Source organism: Acomys russatus, chromosome 10 (genome assembly GCF_903995435.1).
Source record: "Acomys russatus chromosome 10, mAcoRus1.1, whole genome shotgun sequence".
NCBI lineage: Eukaryota > Metazoa > Chordata > Mammalia > Rodentia > Muridae > Acomys > Acomys russatus.
In genome coordinates, this window is record NC_067146.1 from 35915710 (window position 1) to 35925943 (window position 10234).

At 38.1% G+C, this 10234-nt stretch overlaps 1 protein-coding gene across 1 annotated transcript; it reads left to right on the plus strand.

Annotated features, from left to right (window-relative positions):
- The first annotated feature begins 4817 nt into the window (after window positions 1-4817).
- Samd9 (sterile alpha motif domain containing 9) lies at window positions 4818-9632 on the plus strand. Its single transcript, XM_051151982.1, has one exon. It carries the CDS (start codon window positions 4844-4846, stop codon window positions 9590-9592), a length of 4749 nt encoding a protein of 1582 aa, XP_051007939.1. The 5' UTR covers window positions 4818-4843; the 3' UTR covers window positions 9593-9632.
- Window positions 9633-10234: the final 602 nt, after the last annotated feature.

The window sequence follows — 10234 nt, forward strand, 5'->3', positions numbered from 1 at the left end:
TCATTCCAACCCAGAATTAGCAAATTGTCTAAAGTTCACTTAGGTAGAGACCTTGGCATCCTTGGAATTTTAACATGTAGCTTCTGTGATGTGAGCAGTCTTCAGATATAACTTTAAATATAGAAGTCTTCCAAACTCATTAATCTTGTTTCTTGTCGATGCAGTGGGAATATCGGTGACCTCTGTGACCTACAACAGTTCCCTGGGCAGTAGAGCCCCTTTTTACTGCTTCTCTAGTCAGTTTTGGTAAGTTGCATATTTCATCTCACTTTTCAGATTTTATTCATGTAAAGTTGATTGTAATAACCTCTGATGCACTGAATTTTTGTAGCATGTGGCATTGCTAAGTTCTTCTATTGCTCTTCTATTCTTTTTTCTCTCTCTCTTCTATTCTTGATGAATTTTTCCACATGTGTCAAGTTTCTCACCCTTTTATTGAGTACCACTTTTGGACTCAGGTTAGCATCTCTACTGTGCCTGAGTTTTCTACTTTTCTCTTTAAATTACTTCTTTTAACTCTATTTTTCCCTTCTTTATTCCCTGTTTAAGTTTATCGTATTATTCTTTAAACTCACTAAAGTATCACCCATTCTATTTTTACAGAAGCATTAAAGTTTTAAGTTCTACAGATATTGTTGGTGCTGTTTCTTTCAAGTTTTGATAGTCGACACTTTCATTGTTGTTCAATTGTAAATGCTTTCTCTTTATGCCATTCTCTGAATGCCATTGTGATTTTGTGGTTTTTAATTGAATTTTCCTTTGCGATCATGATCTTCTGCATGCAGTTGTAAGAAGTAATCATGTACGTGATACAACTTTTTCAAGGTTCCCTAATGGTAAAATCTTTCAATACTGCAGTAGAGCATTGCATTGACATTCAAAACGCAAAACCTACAGCGACATAGAGCTCTCTCTTGTTGGTTAGGGTTAGATTCAGGTTCTTGACCACTTGAGAAGTGTCAGGAATAGGTCCCTTCTCATGAAGTGGGCCTTAAATAAAATCAGATGTTGGTTGGCTATTCGCATTTGTTTTGTGTCACACTAGTTCATCTTATAGACCGGTCATCATTGAAGATCAAAGAATATGTAGCTAAGTCTGTGTTTACCTTTATCCTTTGCTGTCATGCAGAATATCTTCCAGTACCATAAACACTAGTCTATAGGGGTGAAAGTTTCAGGTAGACACCAGTTTAATATTTCCATGTTTAATGAATTGTGTAGGTGACGTCTTCAGCAATAGAGCTTTATTGTCAGTTTGTGGAGGGCAACTGTGGTGGTTTGAATAGGTTTGGAATCCCAAGACTCATGTGTTTGACTGCGTGGCCCACAGGGAGTGGCATTATTAGGAGGTGTGGCCTTGTTGGAGGAAGTGTGTCACTGTGGGGGTGGGCTTTGAGGTTTCCAAAGCTCATGTTCCACCCATGTGGAATGAAAACCTCTTCCTGGTTGCCTGCAGAAGCCAGTAACCTCCTGGCTGCCTTTGGATTAAGCTGTAGAATTCTTGGCTTCTCCAGGACCATGTCTGCCTGCATGCTGCCATGCTTCCCACCATAATGATAATGAATGAAACATCTGAAACTGTAAGCCAGCCCTAATTAAATGTTGTCCTTTATGAAAGTTGCTTTGGTCATGCCGTCTCTTAACAGCAATGGAAACCATAACTCAGGCAGCAACCAATAAATAGCCTTGACAATAGCCTGGGCTTGGGGAATTCTCTTGAGGCCCCTTTGACCAACAACTTGATTAGATAGAATCCATTTCTGGCACTGGAAACTTCATTTAGTGAAGAGGAATGTCCATCTGGGGCTTTATCTCTCCTATTATTGACAATTTCATTTAGATTCCATTCATACATCTATATAATTTAGAAAGTTTCTATTGTATTTCCAATACAACTAGTTTCTGAATGGCTCTTCGAATGGCCCTCAGTTTTAGCTATCCCACCTCATATTGCTTCCATTGTCCTCCTTTCCTTCCACCTCCCCATTTAATACTTCCATTCCCACCCCACCCCCACCTCATGCATTGATAACTATCTATTCTATTTCCTCTTCCTATAGAGATCCATCCCTCTTCAGTATTGCCTTATTCTATACCTATCCTTTGTGGTGATACAGATTGTATCTTTCTTATCAAAGACTTAGCAGTCAATATTCACATAGAAGTTAAATCACACCATATTTGTCTTTCTGGATCTGCATTACCTCACTCAAGATAATTTGTTCTAGCTCCATCCATTTACCTGCAAATTTCATCTTTTTTAAAGTTAGGTAAATGTACCACATTTTCTTTTTTCATTCATCCACTGGTGGACAATTTCTTGCTATTATTAATATAGCAGCAATGAACATGTCTGAATAAGTGTCTCTGTAATAAAATGAAGTATCCTTTGGTTATATTCTCCAAAGATATATATAGCTGGATCTTGAGGTAAATGTATCCCCTGTTTCCTGAGAAACTTATTTCCACAGTGTCTGTACAAGTTTGGATGAGTGTTTCCCCAACTCCACATAATTGTATACATGGACTGCCATTTGTTTTACTGATGTTGGCTATTCTGACCTGTGTAAGATGAAATTACAAAATGGTTTTGATTTATACTTCCTTGATAGCTAAGGATGTTGAACATTTCTTTTTCTCTCTCTCTTTCTTTTTATTAATTTATTCTTGTTGCATCTCAATGGTTATCCCATCCCTTGTATCCTCCCATTCTCCCCTCCCTCCCATTTTCCCATTATTCCCCTCCCCTATGACTGTTCCTGAGGGGGATTACCTCCCCTGTATATGCTCATAGGGTATCAAGTCTCTTCTTGGTAACCCGCTATCCTTCCTCTGAGTGCCACCAGGTCTCCCCCTCCAGGGAACATTTCTTTTAAGTGCTTCTCAGCAATTTGAGTTTCCTCTTTTAAGAATTCTGTTGAGATCTGCACTCAATTTGAACTAGGATATTTGTTTTCTTGATGCCCAGTTTTTTTAGTTATATATATATGATATTAGACTTCTAACACATGTGTAATTGGTAAAATCTTTCCCCATACTGTTGCTTACTATTTTTTCTAATGATAGTGACTTTTGTTATTCAAAATCTTTTCAGTTTCATGAGGTCCCATTTATTATTTGTTGATCTTAGTGCCTGCACTAATACTGTTCTGTTCAGAAAGTCTTTTCTGTATCCATGAGTTCAAGACTAATTCCCTCTTTCTCTTCTCTCAGATTCAATGTATCTGGCTTTATGTTGAGATCTTTGATCCATTTCCAGTTGAGTTTTGGCAGAGTGGTTAGTGTTCATCTATTTGGATTATTCTATGTGCCTCTGTATACTTTGACGAGCACCATTTGTTAATGATGCTATTTTTTTTACAGAGTGTATTTATGGTTTCTTTATCTGGGTCTTTCTTCAGGTTGTCTTCAGTTTGATTCCACTGATCAAAGTGTCTGTTTTTGTGCCAATATCATGCTGTTTTATTACTATGGCTTTGTAGTACAATTTGAAATTGGGAATGGTGATACCTCCAGCCGTACTTATGAAAAATAGTGCAGAGTAAGTTTAGTGATCTTGGGTATTTAGTTTTTTCACACAAAGCTGAGGATTTATTTTTCAAGGCCTGTGAAGAACTGTGTTGGAATTTTGACTGGTATTGCATTGAATTTGTAGACTGCTTTTGGTAGTGTGCCCATTTTTACTATATTAATCCTACCAATCTATGAGCATGGGAAATCTTACCATCTTCTTATATATTCTTCAATTTCTTCAAACACTTGACGTTTTTAATCCTACAAATCTTTCACTTGCTTGGTTAGAGATACCCCCAAGATATTTTATATTATTTGACACTATTGTAAAAGTTATTGTTTCCCTAATTTCTTTCTCAGTCTTTTTGTCATTTGTATATAGGAAGGCTACTGAGTTTTGTGTATAAATCTTGTATCCTGCTACTTAGCTGAAGGTAGTTATCAGTTGTAGGAGTTTTCAGATGGAATTTTTAGGGTCACTTATGTATACAATCATATCACCTATAAGTAAAGATAATTTGACTTCTTCCTTTCCAAAGTGTATCCCTTTGATATTCTTCAGTTGTCTTGTTGCTCTACCTAAGACTTTACTATATTGAGTAGATATTAGAGAGTGGACAGCCTTGTCTTGCCCCTGTTTTTGGTGAAAATGCTTTGAGATTGTCTTTATTTAGGTCTGTGTTGGCTGTGGGCTTGCTCTAAATTTCCTCTGCCCTACTCACTGTTCTGTTGCTGTGAAAGAACATCAAGACGAAGCAAATTCTTATGAACAAAAGCATTTAATTAAGGGCTTGCGTACAGTTTCAGAGCTTTTGTCCACTAAGTACTTTATGTCTATCATGAATCTTTAATTAATATTTGATTATTCTATTCCTTCTTAACTATGCTTAACACTCATATGTTCTATTTCATTGGTCTCTATCACAACAAGTTGAGCAAACTATACTTAACTTATACATTTAGTTTCATATTTTTACTTTCTTCTATGAAGCACGGTTGAATATTCTTAGTAATACAGAAACCACACATTATATTTGACAACCATAAAAAGAATGATCAATGAATGGACACATCCCCAGCATATACTTAGTATATAAAGCAAAGAGCTTAAACAGAACTGGAAATAATGTGTTACAATTCATGTAAGGAAAGGTGATGCGCATTTGTATTTGGTGGTATTTCTCTTGGTTGGTATAGAGTAAACTGGTGTTAAAAGCTTTTCAAATGTTGAGACCCATGCATATTTTACCTATTTAAAAAAATGAATGTTTCACATTTTCTCTTATAAACTACAATACCATTCTTTCTTCTTCTCCGTACAGCTATCAGAATGGCAGAGACACTCAACCTTCCAAAAACTACAGATGACTGGACAAAAGAGGATGTAAACCTGTGGTTAAAAAGTCATAAGATTGACCAAAAGCACAGGGAAATCTTGATGGCACAAGATGTGAGCGGAGCAGTCTTAAAGTTCTTAAACAAAAAGCATCTTGTTGAAATGGGCATAACCCATGGGCCAGCTATCCAAATAGAAGAGCTATTCAAAAAATTGCAGAAAACATCCTCAAAACATCTTACTCAGACAACTAAGACGACAAAAGACAGTAAAAATATTCCTAAAACCCAGACAGAAGGTAGAGAAACATCAAAGCAAAGTCAAAGGGGTGAAGAGAACTCACCTAAGGCTGGTGCCTCTGCAGTGAGTCCAAAGGCTCAAGGTTCTAAATCAGAAAACAGTGAGTTGATGGGAGATAAAACAGAGCTACAAGATAAGCAGTCATCTCCAGGACCAACATGCACTCCATACCCTTTCAATGAATTCAGCAATCCATATCGTTACAAGTTACACTTCATCCTACAGCCCGAAACAGGGCCGCTCAATCTTATTGACCCAGTACATGAATTCAAAGCCTTGACAAACACAGACACTGCCACAGAAGAGGACATTAAGATGAAATTTAGCAATGAGACTTTCCGATTTGCTTCAGCTTGTATGAACACACGTACTAATGGCACTATTCATTTTGGAGTCCAAGACAAACCCCAAGGAAAAATTGTTGGCGTGGAACTCATCAGGGTCACTAAAGATGCCCTAATCGACCACTTCAATGTGATGATAAGCCAGTATTTTGAGGTCCATCAGGTCCAACAAGCAAAGAAGTGCATCCGAGAGCCAAGATTTGTGGAAGTTTTACTGCCAAGCAGTGCTCCATCCAACAGATTTGTCATCGAGGTAGATGTCATCCCACTGCACTCAGAATGCAGAGAAGACTACTTCCAGATCAGAATGCAACATCGTAAGAACCAAATGTGGCAACGAAGTTCAAACTCCTCAGTGTTTGTGCGAGACGGACCCAAAAGTAAGGACATCATAGGGAGTAAAGCTGATTTTAAAACCTTTAAGTTAGACTTAAAAGCAATGGCAGACTCTAGGAAAGAAGCAGAAAATAAATGCAAAGTAAAACCAAGCGGCAGCAGCAGTGAGGGACAAAAGCTGGTTGACCTGTTGACGGGAAATAAAGACCTGTTAGATAACTCATACTACGAGTGGTACGTCCTTGTGACCAATAAATGCCATCCAGATCAAACCAAACACTTAGACTTCCTGAAGGAAATTAAGTGGTTTGCCGTGTTGGAGTTCGACCCCGAGTCTGAGAGCAATGGTGTAGTCAAGGCTTTCAAAGGAAGCCGAGTAGCAAACCTCCACTTTCCAAGCCAATTTATAGAAGAAAAATCCACCTTAAATGAGAAGATTTCCAGTCTGAATCTTTACCAACAACCTAGTTGGGTTTTCTGCAACGGCAGGTTAGACCTGGAGAGTGACAAATATAAGCCCTTAGATCCAATTTCCTGGCAAAGAGAACGAGCTTCTGAAGTTAGGAAGCTCATTTCCTTTCTCACGCGTGATGACATCATGCCAAGAGGGAGGGTGTTGGTGGTGTTTTTGTTACTGTCCTCTGTGGATGACCCAAGGGACCCCCTTATTGAGACTTTCTGTGCTTTCTATCAAGATATGAAAGGAATGGAAAATATATTGTGTATCTGTGTATACCCACAGATATATCAGGTATGGAAAGACCTACTTGAAGCAAGACTATCAAGACAGCAAAATGAATTTTCAAGCCAAAGCATTTCTACTTTAAATCTTGCAGAGATAAATGGCACTATTCTTAAATTAAAATCTTTAATGCAGTCTTCAAAGCGATTCTTGCCATCTGTTTGCTCATCTACTGTGCTCCTGAAAAAGGAAGAAGAAATCATGACTGCCTTGGAAATTCTCTGTGAAAACGAATGTGAAGGCACACTCTTGGAGAAAGACAAAGAGAAATTACTTGAATTCAAGACGTCCAAAGAGGAAGATTTCTACAGGGGCGGCAAAGTGTCCTGGTGGAACTTCTACTTTTCTTCTGAAAACTATTCTTCATCATTTGTCAAAAGGGATAAGTATGCAAAACTTGAAAAAAAAATTCAAGAATGGGCAGATTCTTCTCAACCAGTGTGTGCAAAAATTATTCATCTGTATCATCATCCAGGCTGTGGGGGCACTACTTTGGCGATGCATGTTCTCTGGGAGCTAAGAAAGAAATTCAGATGTGCTGTGCTGAAAAATAAGACGGAGGATTTTTCAGAAATTGGAGAACAGGTAACGAATTTGATCACCTATGGGACAACAAACCATCAAGAGTACTTACCTGTGCTGCTCCTGGTTGATGATTTTGAAGAGCAGGACAACGTTTACCTTCTTCAAGCCTCTATCCAAACAGCTGTTGCTAACAAACACATTAGATATGAGAAGCCTCTAGTGATCATTCTAAATTGTACAAGGTCACAAAATCCTGAGAAAAGTGCAAAGAACCAAGACAGTGTTGCCTTAGTACACCAACTGTCTGTCAAAGAGCAGAGAGCATTTGAGCTTAAATTGACAGAAATCAAAGAACAGCATGAAAACTTTGAAGATTTTTATTCTTTTATGATCATGAAAAACAACTTCAACAAAGAGTACATAGTAAATGTGGTCAGGAACATTCTGAAAGGGCAAAATGTCACCACCAAAGAGGCAAAGCTCTTTGCTTTCCTGGCTCTCCTTAATGCATATGTACCTGACACGACCATTTCCCTCTCACAGTGTGAAGATTTCTTAGGAATCTCCAACAAGAAGGCTTTCTGGGGACCAGAGAAGTTTGAAGACAAGATGGGGACCTACTCTACAATACTAATCAAGGAAGAGGTGATAGAATGTGGTAGCTACTGTGGAGTGCGCACCATTCACCATTTGATTGCCCTTCTGTCACTGGAAGAACTGAAGAGGAGCTACAACCTGAACAAAAGTAAAATTGTGATGGATATGTTAACAGAAAATTTGTTCTATGACACTGGCATAGGAAAAAGCAAATTTTTCCAAGACATGCAAACACTGTTGCTCACAAGACAGCGCAATGAACATGAAGGTGAGACAGGAAACTGGTTCTCCCCATTCATTGAAGCATTACATAAAGAAGAAGGAAGTGACGCCGTTAAGGCTGTATTGCTTAAAGCCACCCGGAGGTTCAACCCCAATGCATTCATTTGCCAAGCTTTGGCAAGACATTTCTACCTTATAGAGAAGGACTTTAAAAATGCTCTAATTTGGGCAAAACAAGCAAGAAAGATAGAGCCTGATAATTCTTACATCTCAGACACATTAGGTCAAGTCTACAAAAATAAGATAAGATGGTGGCTAGAGGATAATACAAGAAACGGGGCGATCTCAGCTAATGAGCTAACTGAACTGTTAGACTTAGCGGTGCAGGCATCAGATGCTTTCAAAGAATCTCAACAGCAAACTGAAGACAGGGAATATGAAGGGATGGAAAGGCTGTATCAGAAGTCAAAGAGGAGGTACGAGACTTACAACATAGCTGGTTACCAAGGAGAGTTAGAAGTGGGGTTGTTAGCCATCCAGATCCTCCAGCTCCTTCCCTTTTTCGACAACAAAAATGAACTCTCTAAACGAGATATGATCAACTTTATATCAGGGAATTGTGATATCCCAGGGGATCTAAATGAATTTAAGTCAGCACTCAAGAGTTTTATTCCTTATCTAACTAACCTGCGTTCCTCTTTGAAGAGGTGCTTTGATTTTTTTGATGATTACTTTGTCCTTCTAAAACCCAGAAACAATATAAAGCAATATGAAGAGGCTAAAAATCGAAAAAAGGTGGCTGGGCACTTTAAGAAGTATGTAGGCATATTTGGTCCCTTGGAAGAATTACAAAATCAAAATTTTGGATCGAAGCTCAGTCTACCACTTCAAGTGGAAAGGACTCGGAGATGCCTAGAAGCTTTAAAGGCAGACAAGTTTTCTGGACTCTTAGAATATCTTATCAAAAGTCCAAAAGATGCTGTAGGCCCCATCGAAGACATCGTGAACAAATACACTTTTCTTCTTGAGCAGTGTGCTATCAAAACCCAACAAAAGGAAAAGCAAAATTCCATCCTAGCTAGCATCATCCTCTCTTGTATTAACCCTACCTCCAAATCGGTGAAGCCAATTAAAAAACTGAAAGAGCAGCTTCGAGAGATCCTGCACTCAATCGGGCTGACTTACCAATTTTCAGAACCTTATTTCCTAGCTTCTCTTCTATTCTGGCCAGAAAACCAACAACTAGATCAAGATTCTAAACAAATGGAAAAGTATGCTCGCTCACTGGAAAATTCCTTCAGGGGGCAATATAAACGCATGTATCGCACAAAGCAGCCAATTGCATATTTCTTTCTTGGAAAAGGTAACAATAGGAACAGGCTTATCCACAAAGGAAAAATTGATGAAAATTTTGAAAAGGTATCCGAGATTAATTCCTGGTGGCATAGTGGAAAAGTGTGGGAAGAGGGAAAAGTCCAGGACCTTTTAGTTCGGTTACAGGGGCGAGCTGAAAATAATTACTTATACATAGAGTATGGAATCAAAGAAAAAATCACAATACCAATTACACCCGCTCATTTAGGTCAACTTAGAAGTGGGAGAAGCATAGAAAAGGTGTCTTTTTATCTAGGGTTTTCCATTGGAGGTCTTCTTGCTTATGACATTAAGATTGTTTAAGACCTTGAGTTTCTCCATATAGAGATGTGGCTTTACTATCACCTTTATAGATACAGCTCAGTAATTCTGGGTAGTAGGGGGGAGGGAATAGTACAAGGTTGAGCTTCAGCTGACTATTTCTGTGCAATGGGTACACAGGACTCCTTTCACTCTTCCCTCTGTATAACTATATTGTCAAGAAGTTATTCTAAAACATCTGCAAAATAAAATCAAACCAAAACATGTAATTTGGTTTTGTCTGGGTAATGTCACTAGAATCTTTCTGGGACAGTTCTTCCTCTGCCTTCTCAATAAATCTTATCTCCATAATTCATCACTTAACCTTTATTTTTAATTGACAAATGTACATTATTGTTACTCGATGTGACTTTTTGTGATGTTTTAAAATATGTATTCATTATAAAATGACTAAATTAAGTTAAGCTAAATAATTCACGTTTTCACAGACTTATATATTGGTATAAGGCATCTGAAATATATTCTCCTAGCCATTTTTCATCTTTCTTTTGTTTTGTTTTGGGTTGTTGTCTTTTAATCAGGGTCACCTTATGTAGCCCTGATTGTCTTGGAACTCATTAATTAAACCAGGCTGGCCTTAAACTCACAGAGATTAGCCTGCTTCTGCCTTCCAAAAACTAAGAT